The 25196-nt window shown below is 48.6% G+C and overlaps 2 protein-coding genes and 1 long non-coding RNA gene across 7 annotated transcripts in view; 1 reads left to right on the top strand and 2 right to left on the bottom strand.

Moving 5' to 3' along the window:
- POLE (DNA polymerase epsilon, catalytic subunit) overlaps positions 1-11933 on the bottom strand; it is a 55640-nt gene extending 43707 nt beyond the window's left edge. For all 5 annotated transcript variants that reach the window (XM_036823450.1, XM_036823453.1, XM_036823451.1 and 2 more), the window contains exons 1-12: positions 11814-11933; positions 6741-6882; positions 6218-6298; positions 5743-5787; positions 5497-5589; positions 5033-5187; positions 2730-2871; positions 2525-2605; positions 1681-1788; positions 1250-1360; positions 890-975; positions 590-709 (exon numbers count right to left, since the gene is read on the bottom strand). In XM_036823450.1, the coding sequence (XP_036679345.1) occupies positions 590-709; positions 890-975; positions 1250-1360; positions 1681-1788; positions 2525-2605; positions 2730-2871; positions 5033-5187; positions 5497-5589; positions 5743-5787; positions 6218-6298; positions 6741-6882; positions 11814-11875 (1226 nt within the window). In that variant the 5' untranslated portion in view covers positions 11876-11933. The remainder of the gene's footprint in view (positions 1-589; positions 710-889; positions 976-1249; positions 1361-1680; positions 1789-2524; positions 2606-2729; positions 2872-5032; positions 5188-5496; positions 5590-5742; positions 5788-6217; positions 6299-6740; positions 6883-11813) is intronic.
- A 120-nt stretch (positions 11934-12053) lies between these two features.
- On the top strand, positions 12054-22189 carry PXMP2 (peroxisomal membrane protein 2). Its single transcript, XM_036874273.1, is given in 7 exon segments — positions 12054-12343; positions 14086-14202; positions 15706-15848; positions 15851-15867; positions 19483-19537; positions 19540-19601; positions 22088-22189. Coding segments are annotated over 7 exon segments (597 nt in total). The 5' UTR covers positions 12054-12209; the 3' UTR covers positions 22157-22189.
- LOC118906701 lies at positions 14970-24895 on the bottom strand. Its single transcript, XR_005022580.1, has 3 exons — positions 24797-24895; positions 15522-15525; positions 14970-14980 (listed from the first exon to the last, which is right to left on the bottom strand). It is a non-coding gene; the product is annotated as an uncharacterized LOC118906701 (long non-coding RNA).
- Positions 24896-25196: the final 301 nt, after the last annotated feature.

Raw genomic sequence — 25196 nt, 5'->3', positions numbered from 1 at the left:
AGTCCAGCCCTCTTCACTCCTGTGCACGTTATGACCCGGCCTGCCCCTTCAATCCACAGGCCATAACATCAGGGCTAAAGAGAAAATGCATCAATGGCTCCCCATGACCACCAAGATAAAACCCCCTCTCCACCAGGCACAGAAAGCCCACGAGACCTCCTTCCACTCCAGCCTTGCCTCTCAGCACTCTGGGCCACCTTGCACTCTTGTCCTCAGCCTGGACACCCCAGCCTGCCTGGACACCATGCACGAGCCTGACTACCACACCCAACCTCGTGTGGGAAGCCAGGCGCCTCCACGAGCTCCCATAGCACCGGGCCTCACTCTACCAGGTCTTTCTTTCTGGTCTGGTTTCCACACCCTGAGGACCAGTGCTCAGCATGTGTTTGCTGACTGAATGAATGATGAACAAATGATGAAAGACACATCCCGGGACCTGGGCAGAGCCGGCAGCCACTGTCCTCTCAGATAATGGGAGCTACTTCTTGTGGACAGGACCAGCGTGTGCGAGAAGGGAACCTTGGACCTCACTCACAGAAAGCCCTCATGAGACACTGTGACCAGCCGCCAGGTGAGCTGTGGGGCCTACCTGAGACAGTCCATGTGGATGCATTGGGGTGCTTTGTACTCCCCCTGGCTGTCTTTCTGGAACCCAATCTCCTGGTACATGCTCAGTCCATGGACCGCTGCTCTGGCCTCCACAAACGGCCTAATGACGAGAGGACGGACAAGCACATGGGGCAGTGAGTCTCTAGTTCCTGCAGAGACAGGGAAGACTGCCCCCAGGGGATGCCTCACACGATCTCCTCTCAAACGGAGTGAGGAGCCCACCTGTGCCACCCAGTGGTGCTCCTCCTCCCCCTCCCTCCCCTCCCCTTTTCTGACTCACCAGTCGAAAAAGTCCCCATTATAGGTGACCATGATGTTGGGTTTGGTCTCCTGGATGTGTTCGAACCATCTTTGGATTAGATGAACCTGAATTCAACAAATCTTAGCGGTCAGAGGGTTGCTTTTACTCTCCTTCAAGCGATTTCCAGGCAGCTCTCCAAAGCTGAGGAGCAGCAACCTCACATGAGCCTGTTATTTCCAACCCAACGGGGCCTCCAGGTGAACGAGGACCAGCCAGTGGGGACTGAGTCTAGCTGCTGCTATGATTAAAGGAATGCCGAGGGCTAAGAGGGTCACCAGGCCCGCCTCCCCTTCCCACTCTACCGGAAACATCAGGCAGTTTCCCAAGTGACACCTCTACCTCATCAGGCGCATTGAAGACATAGAAGGGCCCTTCATATTCTGGCTTGGGGGTGAATTCGAAATCTTCTATATCTTCTGAGACAATCTCCCTGTTGGTGATGAGGTAGCCCTGGGAAGTTCATTAGCAGTTAGTATGAGTTAGAGACACAAAGCCAAAGACACACCTCTCACACGCAGCCCAGAGACTCTCGCTACAAAATCTCTGCAGCAACTTGAAGCGCCCTGGCTTTCCCAAGAAGAGACACGCGACCTAATCCTCAGATTTGCCTGGAAGGCAGAGCGTGGCTGGATGTCAGAACAGGTTCTGTGGACTCCACTCACTCATTATTCACAAAAACAGTACTAACCAAGGGTGGACACTGTTCTGGTTTGGGGACCAGCTATGGTCCTTGTTCACAGAGAGCTTACATCCCAGAAGGCACCACTCACCTGACCATCAATCATATAGGAAATCATCATAATCTGATCAGTCTCAGCATCGGGAAACTTGAGGGGCAGTTTGGTCGTCTCAATGTCAAATGCTAAAACCACAGGGTCCTGAAGGGACAAAATGTAGCATTAAGTCGGCCACAAACCAAGCTGAGCTCTGGAGACCCTGTGGTCTTCTTGACACCCACCACCTCCACCTCTACTGCCAGTTACTAAAAGCAGGAGTCAAGCTGCTGTGGGGAAAGGTTCAGGAGGAAGTGGGGCTGGCATCTTGGGGATGAAGGACCTATGTCCAGAATACCATGATGATATGAAAACTTAAACATATGAGAAAATGCTAGAGTAGCTGTTCATGGGAGAAGTCTAGAATTACAGAACACGTGAGTCTCAAAGCTCTTTAAAATGCACCACTCATTTTGTCCTTTATGACAACCCTGACAGGAGATTATGATACAGAACTGACAACTTCACCTTGGATGTGAGAAAACAGAGTATAGACTTTCCCAAGATCACAAAGCTGTCCCCAAACCAGTTATGAATCCATTTTTCAACATATCACTTTACTATTAACCACCCAAAATGGAAGTCAGAGCTTTCCCTCAAATGTTCCGATCCAGCCTAGCTCAAATACTGACGTCACGTGATGATGTATGTGTGCAAAGTGAAATTATACTGTCAGGTCAAAAACTGATGGAAAAAACAATTACCCCATAATTCTTTTCAGAAGGTATTTGAGGAAAAAGAAGTAAACAAATCTTTGAATCAAATTCACCTTTCAGCGCAGAATTCACTCTCCAAAAACAACTGGAAAGTTTAGGATGGAAGAAAGGCAAGTGGTACTTACGGGTCGTTCAACAAGGTCATCGCGGCGGGCTATTTCCACTGGAAAGGCACTTCCTCGGTACCGGACATTGTACCAGTGAGCCTGCAAGACGTGTGGTGCATTAACTAGACTTCTACGTCTGTCCAAGGAAGTCAACTCTATGGATCTATCCTTCAATATCACCTCCTGGCTATCAGGAACTGCCCACATGCAACAGCCCACTCACCACATGGATCTTCAGGTCGATGGAGAGGCGGATGTGGTAGGGCACGTCGTACTCTCGCATGTCCACAATGTTGTCCAATTGGTCAGCAATCTTCTTAGAGGCTTCCTCTTCATCAGTAATCACACTGCCCCCTCGTAGAACACTGCAAAATAAAGACAGCAGCTCTTTCAACTATGCTCCGCTAGGGGCTGGAGTGGGGAAGACCAGTGTCCATACAATGAAAACACTAAAGTTTTACAAGGTGGCTGAGATGATCAGGACAGGCCCTTCGTAAGGAATGACCTTGGATGACCCCCACCCCAAGCAGCAGGCCACAGACACAAGGAAGTTCAGTATACTTAGGACATTCATTTTATAGGATATAAGTTACACCCCATTTAAAAGAGCAAAGAAAGGAAACTGTTACCTGGGAGGCATGTCTACAGATGTGACCCACCCTCACTGAGCTTATTTCTTCATCAAGAAAAAGAGGATGACAGTAACAGGCCCACCCTGCAAGAGCGTCATGAGGTACTAGCCACAAAGCTGTCGGCATGGTGAAGTGACAGGTAAACAGTGACTATTTCTGTATCATAATTATTCTTGCCATATCCAAGAGGGAATCACTGTCACTAGAATATTCACTCCAATATTAGCCCACTAAGCTTCCAAATACCGAATGGACTATTAAGGGGGGAAAGAAAGGCAATGGGTTTTAGAGAAGGCAGGCCTCTGGGGACTCGGTCTCTGGTTACAACTTGCAATATTCTGAAAAGTAATTAATGGGCCACTGTTGGGGGGTAGTGTGCAGAAATGCTCAGGGTCCCAAACTGATCTACTTTTGTCAGAGAATACAATTAGTTCTTCTCAAGTCATCTTAACTTTTTGTGTGCCTTTTTTTAAAATTGAAGTAGAGTTGATTTACAATGTTGTGTTAATTTCTGCAGTACAGCAAAGTGATTCAGTTATACATATATAAACATTCTTTTAAAAATTCTTTTCCATTATTATTTATCACAGGATATTAAATATAGCTCCCTATGCTACACAGTAGGCCTTATTGTTTATGTATTCTATATATAATAGTTTGCATCTGCTAGCCCCAAACTCCCAATCCATCCCTCCCCCCCACCTCCCCCTTGGCAACCACAAGTCTGTTCTGTATGTCCGTGAGTCTGTTTTTGTTTCATAGATAAGTTCATTTGTGTCATATTTTAGATTCCAAATTATAAGTGATATATAGTATTTTCTTTCTCTTTCTGACTTACTTCACTTAGTATGATAATCTCTAAGTCCATCCATACAGCTGCAAATGGCATTATTCTATTCTTTTTTATGGCTGAGTAGTATTCCACTGTATATATGTACCACATCTTCTTTATCCATTCATCTGTCGATGTACATTTAGGTTGTTTCCATGTCTTGGCCATTGTGAATAGTGCTGCTATGAACATAGGGGTGCGTGTATCTTTTGGAACTATGGTTTTGTCCAGATATATGACCAGGAGTGGGATGGCTGGGTCACATGGCACTCTATTTTTTAGTTTTTAGAGAAACCTCCATATTGTTCTCCATAATGACTGCACCAATTTACATTCCTACCAACAGTGTAGGAGGGTTCCCTTTTCTCCACACTCTCTCCAGCATTTGTTATTTGTAGACTTTTTAATGATGGCCATTCTGACTGGTGTGAGGTGGTACCTCACTGTAGTTTTGATTTGCATTTCTCTAATAGAGATGTTGAGCATCTTTTCATGCGCCTGTTGGCCATCTGTGTGTGGAAGTCACCATAACTTTTAATTAGCCAAGATTTCTTCTTAACCTCTTACCCTGTTTCTTATTACTGTTGCTGTCTAAATATTTAATGAACAGTGTTTGTTGTTCTATATTTAAATTTCTCTGTATAATACCCAGGGATCTCTGAAGAAGATGTGCTATGTAAATCTAGGTATTTAATAAAATTTGCAGACATCTTAACACTTACTAAAAACCATGAAAACAGACTGTGTTAAGATGGTGGGATTAGAAATCTAAAATGTCTACTGTTACAGCAACTCAATTTGGAGCCACAAATCTACCCTCTATGTAAGAAAAGAGGAACAGCTAAAATACAACCTGGGAACCCACCATTTCTTTAACACAAAGGGAACATATAAGAAAGTCTACCTAATTGCTCAAAACTGTTTCCACATTGAATGGAGCCAATCATTAAGGTAATTTTATTGCTGAGTTTTCCCACCTCCTACCCATCTGGTAAACTTAGGAAAAACGGGCCACAGTCCTTGGGACTGACTGGCTGCTCTGCTTATGTGAATGAAGCTTACCTGGTGAGCATAGCCGTATAGGCATCACTGGCGTGGCCCTGCTCCCGGTTTTTCTTCACAGCAGGGGAGATCTCCTTCCTCACTTTGACAAGGTCCTCCACGGTGTTGAAGGACAGCTTAATGTAATTTCGTTTCAAACCAACCAAGTGATTTGGCTACAGAGTGAAGAGATGGTGCTCATGAGTTCAAAGAGAAAAAAATACTATATTGGGGAGAGAAAATAAGGCGAGACGATTCAAAGGTAAATAAATGATTTGAAGAGTTGGCAACTCCAAAGCACCTTGTTCAACTCTGCATGTGGCACCAATTATGCCACTAGAGTTGTCTAAGAGGATACAGGGACAGTCACCAAAGCCCATCATCTATACTGTCCCACAGGTGTGGAACTTGTCCTCTTCCCATCTCACCCCATGGGCAGGGTGGACCCGGCCTCATTTACCCTGAAAGGGCTGGGTGATACTCACCAAGTCCAGATCCTCTTTAGGGACAGTCTCTACTTTAGCAATTTTACCCTGAAACTTCTTAGAGAGAAAAGACGAAACTTCTCGCTCACAACCCTAAATCAGGATCAGAATGAAAGGACTTCCCGTTAGTAAAATCTATTTCCTTCCTTGCTTATTTCTCTTGAAGCCTCTTTATTTCCAGTTTTGAATCCCCCCACAAAACGAGGCACAGGTCGTTTGACCTGATGCCATGAACCACAGACTTACCTTTCTGGTTGCAATGTAGAAATATGGCTTATAGGGCAAGGCCACCTGCAAGAGTCACAACCCATTCAGGGGTGATGAGAAAGAAAAAAGGAAGAAAAATGAAGACAGGCTGTTTGCTGTTATACCCGTGATATAGCCTAGCCTAGATCCAATGCATCCTTGACTTTGACATATCTTAAGAGAGACAGTGCAATAGAAAATTAGGACCTGCACATATCACAGGGGCAAGAGTCTAAGAGACACAATGCTGCTCATCTTTCAGTCTTTCTGAGCTAGCTTCTCTTAGGACATCTTAAGTGGTGACTAATGTGGCTCCAAGGGGCCCATGTCCCTAAAGGGCTTCAGGTAGCTGCACAGCGCAGGTCTCCCAATCCCTCTCCTCACAGTTGCAGAGCTAAAAGGACACTTGTCATTTTGAGCCCAGCTATGCCTCATTACTGAGTGGTTGTTAGCTTCTTGGATGTCAAGGGCTTACCTTAAATCTGCTCCCATCATCTTGAATAAAGTAGTAATCCACTGCACTAACTAAGCGTTTATCTTCATCTAAAATCTCCGTCTACAAGAGAAACAGTCAACATGGGCACAAAGTTATCCTCTACACAGCACAAGAGCCTTTTCCTCCTTCTCTGGGAAACTGAGCACTTTAAAAACAAAATCTTTCTCTACCTTGCATAAACACTACTGGCCCCACTCACAAGAACCGCATCATAACAGCCTCCAAATGGGATTTCTCTATTTCCCCCTCACCTTTGAAAGCTTTATTCTTATGGGTAACAAGGATGCCCCTTACCTCAGTCTTCCCAGTGGCCTCTTTACGACCCAAAGAAGTTAGAGCGGAAAGCAGGAGAGCTACAAACAATCCCATCTCTACCTGTATTGCCCAGACAACAGGTCCCCGCTAGCTGTCACCTACTCTTCAGACAAGGGCTATGCCACAAGGGGTGCAGCCACCCTCCTGAATGGAAGGAGGAAGACGGAGGAAAAGCACAGGTGCTTACAGGGTGCATGTTGATAAGCCAGCCTGTCTTCTCACCAGGCTCCTTGAGTCTCTCAAAACCAAACCGCAGATCCATCTTATCTGTCCACTGACTGCGCTCCAGGCGCTTGAGTGCCGAGACAGAGGTAGAGGGGCCATCGTCCCTGAGTGAAAGGAGAGAAATCCGGTCTCTGTTGATCATGACACTATCTACTCCCGCAGCCCTCAGTCTGCCTAGTGTAAGAATTTCGTTTGTGACATGGTAGGAGCACCCCTGAAAAACCTCACATTTGGCAAAATAGCTCATTAAGATAACAGGACTCAGGAAAAAGATGACTGGGGCAGAACCCTCAAAACTTGTTTACCTGTGTAACCAGAACACTAATAAAAACAACAATCTTGGCTGGACACTGCTGCCTCATGGGATATTAAAAATGCACAAAGTCCAATACTGCAATCCTGAGCATTTATCCCAAAGAAAAGTCGCGCTCATACAAAAAACTTGCATGTGAATGTTCATTGCAGCTTTGTTCATTACAGACAAAAAGTGGAAACAACCCAGATATTCTTCAACAGGTGAATAGTTAACCCATGTTATATCCTTCCCATGGAATACAATTCATTGACAACAAACTTACTGATACATGCAATAACCTGGATGGGTCTCAAGGGAATTATGCTGAGTGAAAAAGCCAACTCCCCCAAATTGCATATTTTATTCCACTTATATAGCATTCTTAAAATAACAGTTGGAGATGGAGAACAGATTAGTAGCTGCCATGAATGGGGGAAGGGAGGTGGCTGTGGCTATAAGAAGGTAGCACGAGGGATCCTTGGGACAGAACTGTTCTGCGTCTTGATTGTGGTAGTGGTAGTCATGAATACACAAAGTGCACAAAACTAAATACACACACACACAAATGAGTGTACATGCACTGTTGTATCATGTCAATTTCCTGGTTGTGACACTGCACTCTAGTTACATCAGATGTTACCACTGGGGGAAACTGGGTTAAGGGATCTCTGTGTAATTTCTTACAACTGCATAAGAATCTACCACTATCTCAAAATAAAAAGTTGTTTCTTTGTTTATTTATTTTTTAAATGTTAGTTCCCAAATTTAGTTTGTTTCTTGGAAAATGCAATTAACGGTATCTACCACACAGGATTTTCATGAGCATTAGAGACAATGAATGTAAAAGCACTTTGAAAAATGCCAAGTTGGCAGCACAGTATTATGTACAAAAAAAAGAATGACCAATGGAGTGGAGTCTAGTTCTACCAAAAAGGAGCAGTGATGATTAAATCACATGATGCACATGATGTGAGGACAGGATTCTTTGTAGTGAGTGGGTGCCTGATAGAGTATGTGTGATATTTACTAAAGATCAATAGAAACAGAGGGGAATATCCGTTTTTTCTCATCTACAAGGTAAAATTCTGTAATGTCAGAGTTATTTGAAATAACTTGAATGAACTAATTCATCTGTGTTTTCAAGTCATGTAATTTGAGTTGGAAAAATACTGACTGAACACTTTTCAGGTACCACCCTGTGCAAGGCACGTGGAAATAACGCACAGTACTCCTACACACACTGAGGTGGCTGCAGCACATCTGGGAAAGCGCATTTCACACTAGCAAAGTGCAACAAGGAGGTCTGCAGTGCCTGAGTGTATAGAGACAGCAGTGACCCAGGCTAGGCCATTTCCTCTTTTATCTGGTTTATAAACATTGAAAGGTAGCTTTAATTTCTATACAGCAAAGTCATTAGCCATGTTTTTACAGAGCTGTTTGTTTTAAATGCACAACATGAGAGGAGAGGTCCTGGTTTATGACTGCTGAGCACAGGAGAAAAGTGTAGCCTGCCACCCGAGATGGGAGGGAGGCCCTGGTGCAGGCGCTCAGATGAAATTTTCTTCAAACAGAGCCAACAGTGCACATGTCTGTGCAACACTCCAGCCAAGAGCTCTTTCCTTCCCTACTGCGGATTCCAACCCCCTTGCCTAGGGAAAATTGCAAATGAACCAATATAATCTCCACATTTTACTGACATTCTCCTGTTTACCAACTACATATGAGCAAACTGGGGTTACAGAAACTCACCTGTTGTGGCAGAATAAACTGTACCTTAAAAACACGATATATCTTCTGGGACACCTGAGTCTAGATGTCAGCAGAACCACATAGGGATAAAGGTGGGGATATAATATTGTTCTGTGTGAGAGGAACTATCTCAACTGACAAGGGAAATCACTTCTCAGCTCAGTACATCTGCTTCAAACTTGCCAAGCCTTTCTCTGGTTAGGATTTTGTAAATAACTCTTCATACAGATTTGATCATAAACCTTAAATTAAGTACTTGACGAAGACTTTCCACCAACAGAACTATCCAAAACTGTTCTGATTCCAGAGGCTGGGATAATCCCAAATTGTTCACAATCTTTAACTCCACAGGTGTGATCCCATCTAGATTGACCAGAGTAATTATGGTTTATCTATCTTCAAAACAGAACAATTATTTTATTAGCATTCCAACTTAAAACACAAATGCTAGGGCTTCCCTGGTGGAGCAGTGGTTAAGAATCGGCCTGCTAATGCAGGGGACACAGGTTCGAGCCCTGGTCCGGGAAGATCCCAAGTGCCGTGGAGCAACTAAGCCCGTGCACCACAACTACTGAGCCCTCGTGCCACAACTACTGAAGCCCGCGTGCCTAAAGCCCGTGCTCCGCAACAAGAGAAGCCACCGCAATGAGAAGCCTGCGCACTGCAACAAAGAGTAGCCCCCGCTCTCTGCAACTAGAGAAAAGCCCATGTGTAGCAACAAAGACCCAACGCAGCCCCCCCTAAAAAAAAAAAAAAAGCTAGTCTCTTCTTTAAACTGCAGTTCCGAGATTCTGGACCCTGTATATTTTTGGCAGAAGGCCTATTTATTAGTTAAGCCAACTATATTCTGCACTCCTCAAAAATGTACAGCTAAGAATCGATATCCCTTGCCTTTCTTTTTTTTATTTTTTATTTTATTTATTTCTGGTTGCATTGGGTCTTCACTGCTGTGCGCGGGCTTTCTCTAGTTGCGGCAGGCAAGGGCTTCTCATTGCGGTGGTTTCTCTTGTGGGCAGCACGGGCTCTAGCTGCGCAGGCTTCAGTAGTTGTGGCACGAGGGCTCAGTAGTTGTGGCTCACAGGCTCTAGAGCGCAGGCTCAGTATTTGTGGTGCACGGGCTTAGTTGCTCCGTGGCATGTGGGATCTTCCTGGACCAGGGCTCGAACCCATGTCCCCTGCGTTGGCAGGCGGATTCTTAACCATTGCACCACCAGGGAAGTCCTGGCTTTTTGTCTTAATGTAAATAAATGAGCTACTTTATAAACCAATGAGCAGAGAAAAATATGTATGCGTCTAGAGTGGTGCAGTCTAAGAAAGGAAGCAGTCTAAGAAAGCTAAATATACAAAATAGAGACCAGATTTAAAAAAAAAAAAAAAAAAGATCTGAACTAAGCCTGTGCAGAATTCATGTCTTTAATTACTGTAACACATTTCACTAGTTATTAACTTGTAAACAGAAGTGGTCAGAGAGTTGCTTAAGAAAAACTCCTTTGCCTGAAGGTAGTCCTTGGGTCTATCACCTCCACTTGAAGAACAGAATGACCTATTTCAAGATTAGGATCCTTATTTTTCACAAAAGATTACAGCCACCTGTTGTAGGCAGGATAATTGACAACCCGCCCCCTCCAGATGTGTATGTCCTAATGCAAGGAACCTGTGTTATCCTACATGACAAAAGGGAGTCTGCAGGTGTGATTACGTTCAGGATTTTGAGATGGGGATTATCTGGGTGGGCTCACTGCAATCATAAAGGGAGGGTCCTTACGCGAGGGAGCCAGAAATCAGAGCGAGAGACTGGAGATCTGACAGTGTTGCTTTTGAAGGTGGAGAAAGAAGCCTCTACGAGCTACAAAGGGCAAGAGAACAGATTCTCCCCTCAAGCCTTCAGAACGAAAGAAGCCCTGTCCCATCTTGAGTTTTAGGACTTCTGACCTGAGAATACACTGGTACAGTGTAAGCCACTAAGCGGTCGTCTGTTACCGCAGCAGTGGGAAACCAACACACCACCACAGGGTATGGCATTAAAATCTCTGGATCCACCTTCAATCAAAACCGCAGAAAAACTGTATTCCAGGCCCTGCTAGAGAACACAGGTAACTTCAGTCTGAGGCCCAGATCTCTACCCAGTCAAGACTGAATGGAGTGCTACTTACGGAGGATTGCTCCCGGGCGTGCGGCGCTCTGTCCTAGTAATACGTTCCTCCAAATACCCTGGGTTCTATCTTGGCATCAAGTGAGTTGGATTAAGTGGACTCGAAAACTGCTCACTTGGACCATACCGCCTCTCAAAACTTTTCTCAGGAGCCGCATAACTCACTTTTTACCCCGTGATAGTACAAAACCCGAACGACGGAGGCAACCGTAACAAAGACAACCACCGTTACTGAGCGTTTACAACCGGACCGACACTGTCCGAGCGCTGCGCCCGAAATCCAAAGCGGCTCTTCCTACTCGGCAGCGGCGCCACACCGCGCTCAGGGCCGCCGGGCCCGCGCCAGGCAGCGGGCGGGACCGGGAGGCCGACGCTGCGCGCCTCCCCCGCCGCGACTCGAGCACACAACGCGCCGACCGCAGCGCGCGCCCAGGGCTTGGGCGCCGACCCGAGGTTAGGCTACACCGCCTCGGCGCGCTCCTGGCGTGGCCCGGGGCTTCTCCCCCGAGGAGAACGCGCCCGCAGCGCAGCCCCGCACGAGCCCCGCTCCGGCGCGTCCCTCCCCACGGCCCCGCCCCAGAGACGCCCAGTCCCCGCTGAGCCGCCGCCGGGCCGCTCGCCGAGGGGCCCGGACACGGCGCCGACAAGGCGGCACCACCGGGACGAGGGGCGGCGGCGGAAAGACGCCCGACTCTCAACCGGGAGCCCACGTCGGGCGGCCGTGGGGAGCGCCCCAGGCGCTCTCGCCGCTGCTCGCGGAAGCCCCGCGCGCTGAGGAGGGGGCGCTCCCGCGCCGCCCGCCGCCCGCCCCCCGCCCGGGGGGCTGGGCCACCCCTCACCGGCTAGCGTCGCCGTCCGACCCCGGCTCCGCGCGCCGCCGCCCGCTGTTCCTCAGAACCATAGCGCGGCGCTGGCGCCAACTCCGCCGCCGCAGCTTCCCTGTAAAAATTTGGCGCGCTCCAACCAACTCTCGCGAGAGACCGGAAGCTCCCCGCCGCCCAATCAGAAGGCTCGATGCGCCCCGCCCCGCGGAGCTCCAATCGCCGCCGGCGCCCGAGGGGGAGGTGGCCCGTTAGGGACTCCCGGAAAAGTGCGCGGAGGCGCACGCCGCGCACGGAGGGGTGTGTCCCGGGAGGCACTGCGGAACGCGGCGGGGCGGGAAATGTCCGGCCGTCCCCGCCCCTTGCGCCGCACCCGGAGCCCAGCGGGGTTAGTGTCCCCGGCCGGCGGAGGCGATGGCGGAGGCGATGGCGCCGGCGGCGTCGAAGCTGAGGGCCGAGGCTGACCTCGGGGCATTCCCGCGGCGGGCTCTCGCCCAGTAGCTGCGCCTCCTGCGGCTCTACCCGGTGCTCACCAAGGCGGCCACCAGGTCGGCGCGGAGCGGCGGCGGAGGGGACCGGCCCGGGCGGGGGGCGGCCCGGACCTCGGACGGCCCGGTGACCCAGCCCGATAGGTGTATCCAACGTGGGGGTTTGAGCGTGAAAGGCAAAATTCCGGTGCGTCAAAATGACCCTCCAGAGGCCTTAAATTAACCAGAAAGCTCAGCACGTGCCGTTCTGTATATTCGGTTCCGAACCGTAACTCTTAGACACCCTAAAATGTGGACCCAGGGACCAGACTAAAGGAGTGCACGAGCCGAAGGACCCTGCAGACCTCGGGGCCTCCAGCCCCTCTGCCCCGGAGGTGACGGCCGTCCGGGGTGAATGGGGCCCAGGGGAGAAGTCTGTCACCCGCCAGCGTGCGCGGCGTCCGCTGCTACCTTCCGGCTTGTTAGTACCTGCTCTTGCTTTGAGGACTAGAATGGACTAGAATGGGTTGAGGTGAACGCCTTTAGGAAGTGCGCGGGAAGCCTGGACGGGGTGGGAGGTGTTAAGGCTTGTTTTCTTTGGCGGCTTTGCATGTGGGAGAAAGCTGACACAGCGCCCTCCGTGCTCCGGTTAGGTCGGCCCTTTGATTTGGAGTACTGAGCTTTTTGTGAGACATCCCCCCTTCATTACTTTCAATTAATAGACTTTATAAGTTTGTCCCCTTTTATTAATTTAGCCTTTCATACATGTGCACAGCTGCTTCCTGTGTGGGGAGCATTAGCAGTGATTAAGATAAGTAAGTTCCTACCCTGACGGAGCTTGTATTCTAGTAAAGAACTAGACAAAAAGCAGATAAATGTATAACACAGATAAAGTGGTCAGGGCAGTTTTTATCTGAGGAGGTGACATTTAAATGGAGGCCTGAGGAAGGAGGGAGCAAAAAAGGGAAGCAGAGGGCAGAGGGCACGGCGGGTGCAAAGGTCCTGAGGGAGGAGCTAGCTAATAATGGTGGAGTGGAAGGTGGGTCTGTGTCCCTGGAGAACATGAACAGTGAGCAAGGGGGAGGATGAGGAAGAAGAAGCCAAAGATCAGATCAAGAGGCCCCTTATTGTCCCTTCTAAGAATTTTCGATTTTATAGCTTAGAGAGCTTCTCAGAACGCAGCTATAGACCAAGCCTTTGAGCAACTGGGCCTGTCTCCACCTTTTTATTTGAAAATTGTATTGTGATAATTGTAGATTCACATGCAGTTGTAAGAAATAATACAGGGAGCTCCCTTGTATACTTTTCCCAGTTTTCCTCATTGGCAACATTCTGTAAAACTGTAGTACAGTATCACAACAAGGACACTGGCATGGATACAGCCCATAGGTCATATTCAGATTCCCCCAGCTTTTCTTGTACTCGTCCATGGGTGAGTGTGTGTTTAATTCCATGCAGTTTTATCACATGTATAGGTTTGTGTATCCACCACCATAGTCAAAATACAGAAAAGTTTCATCATAAGGATCCCTCCTGTTGCCCTTTTATAACCACACATGGTAACCTTTTGCAGAATTATAGGATAATATCACAATCAGGATATGACACTGATACCACCCGCCAGTTGGAAATCTTACTGTGCTCCTGTGTGTGTATATTACATTCTGCCGTCTCCACCTTTTCATGTAGGGACCTCACATTTCGGCTGCTCTGATAAGGGTTCATCTCTACCCATCCCCAGCATGTTCTTAGAACCGCCATGCTAATTATGTGCAAGAACAGATGCCCTCCTGCACGTTTTCTGAATACCTCTCTGTCCACAGTGGCATTTTGTCATCACTTGGGAACTTCCTGGCCCAGTTGATTGAGAAGAAGCAGGAAAAAGAAAACTGCTCTCAAAAGCTAGATGTCAGAGGGCCTCTCAGATATGCCATTTACGGGTGAGTTCCATAAAGGGGCTGGTTTACCCAGTAGCAGGCTAAGTGTGACAAAGCTAGGATATCAAGACCTGGAATTATCTACCTCAGAAAAACAATTTTTTAAAAAGCATCGAAGTCATCGTGGGAGAAAGTCAGAATGGTGGATAACATTAGCTTCACTTATTTTATAGTTTCATTTGCTTTTTGTTTTGAATTGCATGGGTGAGGGTGGCCATCGTAATTGGATTGAGAAACCTGAGGGCAGATAGCTCACCTGAACCTAAAATCGGACTTCAAGACCCAAAGACCCTGAAAGAGGGAAACAGGCTCAAATATGGCCAGTTAGTTTCTGTTGTTATTTTCATAGCATAAACATCCAGAAAAGAAATACGTATCCTGAAAATTGTCATTTCTGAACCACTTTTTGAATTGCAAAAGCACAGAGATTCAGGAGTTTTACCTATTAAATCCACCCTGAGTTCTCTGGCCAACAATAGTGTTTGTATAGATGGATTATTTTGAAGTCTTTTGCAACAAGAATGATTTTTTTCAGTTCAAAATTCACAAATAAGACTTTTGTATTTGTAAGCATGCTAACTTGAGTTATCTCAGCTTTTTCCATAATGCCCTAAATCCCCCCAGAGAGGGGGAGTGTATCAGAATCACCTGGGAGGTCATCCAATCACAATTTTCCATCCTCAAGACTTCCGTTCTCTTCCTCCTGAGAAGCCCTGCCCTGGGCCACTTAACATTCTATGAAAGGGTAGGGAAAGACAGGGGAGAACTGCTTGTTTAAAGACTTTTCACTGTCGAGCTGGAAGGCCCCTGGGCCCTTGCCCATCTTTTGATTCTGGACTTTATGAAGCCTCAGGTCTGTTGTCCCTGTAGACGTGGTGGCTGGGTTCAGTTCTCTCCTGAGTACTCTGTGCTCTTTGCAATGAATAATCCTAATACAGACCAGCCAGTGCACAGCACCAGGTTTCAGCCCTGATAATGATCCAAGAGAAATTGATGACAAGCTCTGACACCAGGGATGCTTCCATTATTTACCGAGCACCTTCTCTGAGCCAGGCCCTGTTCTAGGCACTGCAGACATAGCAGTGGACAGACAGACACGATCCTGTCTTGTGGCGTTTACCTTCTAGGGGTGAAGAGAGGGCACTATATAAGCAAATGAGACCATGACAGTCAGTGATCAGTGCTCTGAAGAAAATGAAACAGGGCCTGGTGTAGAGAGTGGCTGGGATGGTGGTGGGTTCATTATTCAGGACAGTCGGAAGGAACTCTCCAAGCCGACGTGTTGAGAAGGAGCCAGCCATGTGACAACTGGGGTCAGGAACGAGCCTGGTCTGTCAGAGGCAAGAAAGAATGCTTGGAGAGGATTCATAGAAAGTGTATTTTCTAGAAGGGCCACACAGACCTGTGTGGTCAGTGCTGAGGGACTCAGGGTTTAGGGTCTGGGGTTTGGGGGTGAAGCTGGCCCCAAGATGCGCGTGTCCAGCTCAACCCCACCGCGGGCCTCAGGTTCTTTTTCACAGGGCCGCTGGGTCACTTCTTCTACCTCTTCATGGAGCACTGGATCCCTCCCGAGGCCCCCTTGGCAGGCGTCAAGAGGCTCCTTCGGGACCGCCTCCTCTTCGCACCCGCCTTCCTGTCATTGTTCTTCCTGTCATGAACTTCCTGGAGGTTGGTCTCTGCCATAGACTCATGCAGGCCAGCTCTTCTCTGGCACAGGGATGCTGTGGTTGGAATTCAGAGTGTCTGTGAACTTTACACTCAAACTGAAGTTTCACCTTGTCCTCTGTGAACGTCAGAAGCAAAGCACAGTCGTATTAGCAGCACCTGTTGGCCTGCAGTGGCAGTCCCAGAGAGTGGGCTGTCACACGTCCATTGTCACAGTTATAGCCCAGAGTATCAGTGATGCTTATCACTCCTTACACCTGCTGGCAAGTCTCAGCACTGAATGTGTTAGTAAAGAAGCATATATACTGGTCTGTCATAAAATTTTTTCTGAATATTTTGATAGCTGTACTTCAGTATAATTGGTTTCTTTGTAATCCCACATATTTAATTTTATACATTACAAAACATGATTCTGAGAAGTGGGTCCATGGGCTTCGCCAGAGTGCCAGAGAGATCCATGGCACAGAAGTTCCAGCCCCCTAGTGGCCTTGCAGAAGCCTGTGCTCACTCAGGGTCTGGACATCACAAGTGCTCTGAAGAGGCTAACTTACCAGCGTAGACTTAACATCACAACAGAAGACTTGGGAGGTGTGTTTGCCCAACCTCACTCCACTAACTGGCTCCCTCACCATCCCCTCTCCACCTCCGTGCCCGAGACGTGTCCTGTTCTGCTCTGAAAGTAATTCGTTCAACCAATCACAGCAGGTGAACGCTTCTCACTTGGGTTTTATTTTGAAACCTCACGTCAAGTTCTTATTAGTAAGGAGAACACCCATGCTGTCTAAAGTGACCCTGGTGGGCGGTAGAAAAGATGTTTAAACTTCACTGTGATTGCTAATAAGTCCCTGATAGTAAAAAGAAATATTTGGGAAGTCCTTAGGAAATCAGAGGTAGGAGAAAGTAGAGGGTGCCCATATTAGGAGTGAGGGTACCACAGCAGTTTCTCCCTTTTTTTCCTTCCAAATAGGAAGGGAGTATATTTCCATTAAAAAACAAAAACATTTGCCTCTAAGTATATGGCAAATGTTACCAAAGTGCATAAAGTCCCCACCACATCATGAGACACGTGGGACCACACTATCCATACGGCACACACACTGCAGGTGCTTCTGCATCCAGCATTCTGTGATCCAGAGGTCGTGTTACAGACTACAGACCGTTCCACCCACCGTATGCCTGTGCCTTTTGTGTAAGGATTCCCGCTTGGTTAATTCCTAGAATTGTGGTCCAACCAAGGCTGTCGTTTTCTGTCCTCCCTGCAGTGGTGCAGAATGATAGCATCAGCAGACATTTACTGAGCACTTGCCTTGTTCCAAGCTCTGCATCCAGTGCTTCAGGCCTTTGAGCCTCCCATCAACCCCACCTGACAGTTGAGGAAGCTGAGGCCTTCAGTTATTTGCAGGGTAAACACTGGCCTGAGGTCATGTAACGAGTCCGTGAGTCAGGATTCAGACACAGGTTCTGTGACTCTTGAGAGCTCCTAACCCTTGTGGCTCTTCCCTCTGTGTGAAGTTTGTTTTCCTACACTTTTTTTTAAAAAATTAATTATTTAATTTATTTATTTTTGGCTGCGTTGGGTCTTCGTTGCGGTGCGCGGGCTTCTCATTGTGGTGGCTTCTCGTGGAGCACGGGCTCTAGGCACGCAGGCTCAGTAGTTGCGGCATGCGGCCTTCAGTAGTTGTGGCTTGCGTGCTCTAGAGCGCAGGCTCAGTAGTTGTGGCGCATGGGCTTAGTTGCTCCGCAGCATGTGGGATCTTCCCGGACCAGGGCTCGAACCCGTGTCCTCTGCATTGGCAGGTGGATTCTTAACCACTGCGCCACCAGGGAAGTCCCAAGTGTTTGTCTTTTAACTTCATATAAAGTTAAATTGTTTGTATAAGTTATATAAATAAAGGGTGTTATGGTGTCTTTCTCCATACAGGAGTTTAAAAAATTCATGCATTCAAATCTGTTATTCTTTTCCTTTGTAGGCTTCCTTAAAGGAAGATAATGGAAATATTCTCCTATATTTTCTCCTTCTACTCTTGTGATTTTATTTTGTACATTTTTTTAAAAATTTTTATTTATTTATTTATGGCTGTGTTGGGTCTTCGTTGCTGCGCGAGGGCTTTCTCCAGTTGTGGCAAGCGGGGGCCACTCTTCATCGCGGTGCGTGGGCCTCTCACTATCGCGGCCTCTCTTGTTGTGGGGCACAGGCTCCAGACGCGCAGGCTCAGTAGTTGTGGCGCATGGGCTTAGTTGCTCCGCAGCATGTGGGATCTTCCCGGACCAGGGCTCGAACCCGTGTCCTCTGCATTGGCAGGTGGATTCTTAACCACTGCGCCACCAGGGAAGTCCCAAGTGTTTGTCTTTTAACTTCATATAAAGTTAAATTGTTTGTATAAGTTATATAAATAAAGGGTGTTATGGTGTCTTTCTCCATACAGGAGTTTAAAAAATTCATGCATTCAAATCTGTTATTCTTTTCCTTTGTAGGCTTCCTTAAAGGAAGATAATGGAAATATTCTCCTATATTTTCTCCTTCTACTCTTGTGATTTTATTTTGTACATTTTTTTAAAAATTTTTATTTATTTATTTATGTCTGTGTTGGGTCTTCGTTGCTGCGCGAGGGCTTTCTCCAGTTGTGGCAAGCGGGGGCCACTCCTCATCGCGGTGCACGGGCCTCTCATTATCGTGGCCTCTCTTGTTGCGGAGCACAGGCTCCAGACGCGCAGGCTCAGTAATTGTGGCTCACGGGCCCAGCTGCTCCGCGGCATGTGGGATCTTCCCAGACCAGGGCTCGAACACATGTCCCCTGCACCGGCAGGCAGACTGTCAACCACTGCGCCACCAGGGAAGCCCTATTTTGTACATTTTGATAGGCCCAAAGATAATAGAAATATTCTCCTATACTTTCCTCTAGTATTATGTGTTTGTTTTTAATATAGTGGGAGATATACTTCCGTCTTAGTTTTTTCCACTTAGATAGCAAACTGTCTCATTACCATTTATTGAACAGTCCCCAGTATAGTAAAATGTTAACTTTATCATATTCCAATTCCCATGTGTACAGGCCATTATCTGGACTCTTTGTTCTTTTGCTGGATTCTATTCATTTCCAAATTTCCATGTTTTGGTTTGTTTTTGGCTGTTGCTACTAGACTTCTTAATTGCCATAATTTTACAGCATTTTAAAAAATTTCTAGTAAGGTAAGCCTTCCTTTCTTATTCTTTTTCAGGATGGCTATTCTTATGCATTTATCCTTCCAGATGACATTTAGAATCAATTTATTGGGGTCTGTTTTTTAAAAGCTCCTGACAACTTTTGATTGGAAATGCATCAGCTTTGGAGATTATTTTGGAAAGCACTGACAGCTGAGCCAGCAGCAGAGCAGTTCTGGTGCCCAGACCCGCAGCGTGGATCCCACCGTCATCAGCTCAGCGCTCAGGGGTCGTGGGCAAAGGTCACACACAGTGAGCTGCTCTGAGGATTTTCCTCCTGGACTGTCAGCTCCGTGCTGCCCCGCTTGTGCGTATAAACGGAACAAATTGCAGTTTTAAAGAAATCACGGTGTCAGTCTTTGGGGCCCCGGTACTGCTCACGGTCTGCGTTCCCCCCTGCATTCCCCCCTCTCCAGGGGAAGGACGCGACCGCCTTCGCTGCCAAGATGAAGAGAGGATTCTGGCCGGCGCTGCAGTGAACTGGCGAGTCTGGACTCCAGTGCAGTTTATTAACGTCAGCTACGTCCCCTTGCAGGTAAGGGCAGCCCGGCACCGCGGGGCCGGAGAGGTGCTTCGAGCTCCCCCAAAGCCCACCCCCGCCAGCCTTCTTTTTCCTCGAGCCTCGGGGTCACCCCAAGTTCCGGATTCCTTCTGGGGCTTTCCTCTTCGCCCGGAATCGTTACCGTTCTGGATTCTGGCAGGCAAAGCGACATAGAAGGAGGGGCCTCCCAAGCGGGGTCCACGCTGTGCCCCTTCGTCCCGGGCAGCGCTCGGCTTCCTAGGGCTGGATTGCAGCCCGCGCCCACGCAGCTGCGGGAGGGCAGCCTCACCTGCGGGGACGTCAGGGCCACACCGGGGCGGGGCGGGGGGCTCTGAGCCGAGGGTCGGAGCGTCTGGGCGGGAACCTATGCGAGCGGGACCGCGGGCCGCAGGCGGGCTGCGGTGAGGCCGCCCTCCGGTTTGCTGAAGGCCCCGCCAGTGTCCACTGTCTCCACACCAAGTACAGCCCATCTGTGTCCGGGTCCCAAGACCACTGCCGGGTGGACGGGCTCACGGCCTAGGTTTATGAGGGCCACGCAGCCGGGAGGTACAACTGGATCCTGCGACTCCATTGCTGGCGCGCTGTGCTGCCTCCCTCCCTCCCCTGAGGGCCACACACAGCAAGCCCTCACCCACCCGCAAAATGCAGGCACTCGGTGTTTCTGCCCAGGGTTTTACTGGGGGCTGGGCACATGGGCACCGCCCCCTGCGCCAGAGTTCCCCACGCCCCCGGAAGAAAGGTGGGAACCCGCATGAGATCCAAGTTCCCAGACACCAGCCGAGCACCAGCCTCTCAAACAGGCCTTTCCAGGGATTCCCAGGCCTCAGGCCTGCTGTGTTAACCCTTTTCTGCACACCATTTAAGTAACCTACCTGAAACTAGCTCATGCAGGCTGATTTCCATCCTGCTTTAGGGAGAGGAGAGAAAGAGACCTGGGGCAAGAGTCCCCTTGGGAAAGAGGTACCTTGCAAGGCTGGGAAGAGGGAGGGGACGGGCTTGGTAATCACACACACACACACACACACACACACACACACCCAAGGGGTAGCAGAAAACCAGAGGCAGTGATGGACAGCAATAGCTGATGTTGCAGGAAGTTAAAGCAAAATAAAAATTAGTCCATTTCCATTGGCTTTAAAAATGGCCTTCCCAAGAGCAACTTCAGTGTCTCGATGTGGCTGAAGCCAGATGGCTGAGAACTGATGAGTGGGTGGGGAAGTAGAAGATAAACTACAAGTCTAAAAAAGTCTCTCGGACGTTTGAGAAGCGGAGGGGAAAACGGCAGTTAGCAGTGGGCCAGGGGAGGAGAAGGCTTTGCGGCTAGGAGAAGAGTGGCCACGCCGCATGCAGGTGGCCCCCGGGCTGCCCCAGTGCCGGGGGTGGGGGTGGGGCTGCAGCGCAAGCAGAGAGGCACTTCAGGTGGAAGGCTCGCCTCCCCTGTGAGCACAGCAGAGAGAGGAGGTCCACTGTTCACTGGGGACCCCGGCCACACCTTGTCTTCCCTCTGGGAGGGGAGGGGTGGGGCAGGCTTGGGGGGATGGGTATTTTGAGGGGAGTAAAGAAGTGGTCACCTTGGTGCTGCGGAGGATAGGAGAGGAAGCTGATTGGAGACGGGGGAGCCAGGAGAGGCTGAAGACTCATGTGCAGGGGCCTGGGGCCTGAGGCAGGTGAGAAGGCAGGAGGATCTAGGTTTTTCCAGGGAGTGCAACTGAGGAGCCAGAAGGGAAGGAAACCAGGGCTATGCACTGTGGGTTCTAAGGCATATAGAAGATGAAATAAAGACATGAGAAGACAGAACGGCTGAGGACGTGGAGGGGTCTATGGAAGGGAAAGTAGAGAGGCTGGAAAATGGAATCCTTCTGACTAGCTTAGGGACAGGGCTGCAAGCTTGGGGTCAGAGACCTTCCTAAAAGGTGGTTGCAGGCGAGTGCTTAAGGGGCAGGGAGTTTATTCAACAAATATATATTGAGCACCTGCTGTATGCCCTGCTGCTCTAGACTCTGGGGCTACAGTGATTAATGAGGTAGACCAGACTGCTACTTTCATGGAGCTTATGTGCCCGGGAGACTCAGTAATTGACTAAAGGTGATTTCAGGTGGGAGTATGCCTGTCCGATCATAGAAGCAGGGTGATGGCATAGGATGGGTTAGAGTGAAGAGGAGGTCGTGGAGTTGTCAGGGAGGAGCCGGGTGAAGCCACCTGCATGCTGACTGGTCCTGGGGTGAGAGGCTGAGCCACAGCTGAAGTGCTCGGTGAAGGAGTATTTTCCCTGCTGTCCCGTAAACATCATCAGGCGGGGACTGTCCTCCTCACCCCTCTCTGCCGCGCCCCTAGCACAGTGCCTTGTATGCAGTAAAGGCTCAGCAAATACCGCAGTGCGTGCATGGACTGACCAGCGACTGAGCTCTGTCCTGGGGGGTGGGTGCCTGATAAGTGTGCCCAGGACCTGCTCTTACTGCGGCCTGTGTTCTTTCCAGCAGTTCCGGGTGCTCTTTGCCAGCTTGGCGGCTCTGTTCTGGTACACCTACCTGGCCTCTCTGGGGGAGTGAAGACGACCGGGAGAGGTCCTCAGACACACTGACGTCGTGGGGGGAGGGGGGAGGGGGTGCGGGGTGAGAGAGCAGGGACAGCCCAGCCTGCCTCTAGATCATGTGATTCGAGACGACCCTAAAATGATGGACGGAGAAACAGAAATCTCTGAATGTCAGGATCCGTTTTTAAAAAGGTAGTCACTGCCCTCAGGTGGTGCTCCCCTACGAAACGTAAAATACAGTAGAGATGATTTCACCGCTCACCTTGGACTGAATTAGGATCACAATAAACTATAACGTAGCTTTTTCAGTGGTGATTTTAATTTCTCAGAATAATTGCTGTTGCTTTGAAAGAAATGGGTGATGAGGGCTGCCCTCAGATTTTTTAAAACGTTTAAAAAATTGTGGTAAAATATATCACAATACTACTGCTTAGCTACCTGGCCCCATAGGACAAGGGCCCCTCTAGACCAGGACTTGCCCTGACCTTCTGAGAGGCCCTGTATGCCACCCTTTCAGCTGGCTCTGCTCTCCTGTTGTTCATTTACATTAGCCCTCCCTCCCTGCTTTTTCATTCTTAGAACATTCCTTCCTGATTGTCTCCCATCCTTATTTCATGGATACAATATCCTTTGGGATCTTAATTATATATTTTTTGAATTTTTTTCTGTCTCGCGTGCTGTTTCTATTTTCTCAGGGTTTTTTTTTTTTTTTTCCCCTGTTTGATCTTTGTGTTACCCTATCAGCATTTCCTGAAATGTTTATTGATCCTTTTCTTTCTCTTTTTTTTTTTAAGATTTTTTTTTTTGAAGTGGAGCATTTTTAAAATCTTTATTGAATATGTTACAACATTGCTTCTGTTTTATGTTTTGGTTTTTTGGCTGAGAGGCATAGTTCCCTGACCAGGGATCAAACCCACACCCGCTGCATTGGAAGACAAAGTTCTTTGTTGTTGTCATTGTTGTGCCAGGTCTTAGTTGCAGCTCGCCGGCTCCTTAGTTGCGGCATGGGGGATCTAGTTCCCTGACCAGGGGTCAAACCCGGGCCCCCTGCATTGGGAGTGCGGAGTCTTAACCACTGTGCCACCAGGGAAGTCCCTGAAAGGCAAAGTCTTAACCACTGGACCGCCAGGGAAGTCCATGTTGATCTTTTTTTTCTTTTTTAAATTTATTTATTTATTTATGGCTGCGTTGAGTCTTCGTTGCGGTACCTGGGCTTCTCATTGCAGTGGCTTCTCTTGTTGTGGAGCATGGGCTCTAGGCGCGCGGGCTTCAGTAGTTGTGGCTTGTGGGCTCTAGAGCACAGGCTCAGTGGTTGTGGCTCACGGGCCTAGTTGCTCCGCGGCATGTGGGATCTTCCTGGACCAGGGCTCGAACCTGTGTCCCCTGCATTGGCAGGCGGGTTCTTAACCATTGCGCCACCAGGGAAGCCCGGGACCCAGTTTTGTTGGGGATCACCCATTTTCAATAACTGAGGTATTTTCTCCTGGGCTGGTCAGTTTACCCAGAGAGGAATCTTTTCATTTCTTGCCCAGGGTTGGGGGGTGGGGCAGGGAGCGTGGTGGCTGTAGGGGAGCATGGTATAAGCACAGTGGCCAACATTCTCGTGGCTAACTGGAGAAAAGGGGTTCGAGTGCTACTATTAGTATGCGAACTTCGTATAATTTCATCTTTATTACTGCAGCCCAGTCTCAGCTGTCAGGTGTTCTCAAATCCAGAGCCCCTCTGGTTCAGAACTTCTGTAATGAAAGTTCTCTAGTCTTCTGCCATGTTGGAGGTGAGGCAGTCACCTGAATACACTGGTGATGGAGGGGATGAAGAGTGCAACCTCTCAGGTTTTCAGTCAGTCCTGCTGTGTCCTCAGAGCTCAGAGGTGGGGCTAGTAACTGTAACTGGCCAGGCTCTGCCAGACTCACCGGAATAGATGAACTTGCTTCTTGGCTTCCCTCAGTGCAGGCAACAGATATTCCACCTCCTCAGATCAATAACAATCCGATTTCCAGCTTCCAAAATTTTGTCAGCTGATCTCTTGGCTTTGTTTCTTCTGTGGACTCAAGTATGTCCTTGTGGATTTGTCTTTTTAAATTTTTTTGCTATCATTTTAATAAGCGACCTTCTGGAAGAAGGAGACGTAAGTATATGGGTTCAAGACACCATGCTTAAGCAGAGGTCTGGGTATTTCTGTGGAATACATTCATTCTTCAAAATCCAGAGTGACTTTTAAGAATGTAAATCAGATCGTATCACTTCCCCATTTAAAAGTCTGCCAAGATGATCCAGCAATTCCACTTCTGTGTATACACCCAAGAGAACAGAAAGCAGGGACTTGAAGAGGTATTTGCACACCCATGTTCACAGCAGCGTTATTCACAATAGCTAAAACTGGGAAACAACCCAAATGTCCATTGATGGATGAATGGATAAACAAAATGTCGTCCATCCATACAATGGAAATTCATCCTTAAAAAGGACATTCTGACACATGCTACGACTCAGATGAACCTTGAGGACATTGTGACATAATCCAGTCCGCAAAGGACAATACTGTCTGACTCTACTTCTTTGGGGTCCCTGGAGCAAATTCATAGAGACAGGAAGTAAGATGGTGGGTGCCAGGGGCTGAGGGAAGGGGAAGGGGAGTTAAGTGTTCAACGGGGACAGAATTTTAGTTTGGGAAGATGAGAAAGTTCTGGAGAGGGATGGTGGTGATACTTGCACAACAAAGAGAATGTGCTTAATGCCCCTGAGCTGTACACCTAAAAGACGGTTACGATGGTAAATTTTGCGTTATGTGTATTTTGCCACAGTAAAAACAAGGCAACCGGCAAACCCTGCGAGAGTTTCCCGGTTCACTTAAACCAGAACCCCAAGTCATCTGCGGGGCACGGGTTCCCCCTGGGCTCTTCCCGCAGATGACCTGGCCCAGCCGCCCGGCGCCGGCTTCGGTGCTCCCGTCGCGGCCCCGCCCAAGCGGCTCCCCGGGGCGCCGCGTGCTCGAAGGCAGGGACGACTCCCGCCCCGGGCCCCCCGCAGCGGGTCGAGGGAAGGGTCTCAGAACC

This window comes from Balaenoptera musculus, chromosome 14 (genome assembly GCF_009873245.2).
Source record: "Balaenoptera musculus isolate JJ_BM4_2016_0621 chromosome 14, mBalMus1.pri.v3, whole genome shotgun sequence".
In the NCBI taxonomy this organism is placed as follows: Eukaryota; Metazoa; Chordata; class Mammalia; order Artiodactyla; family Balaenopteridae; genus Balaenoptera; species Balaenoptera musculus.
Note: the sequence above shows the minus strand (reverse complement) of the source record. Positions and strands in the feature narration are given on the sequence as shown.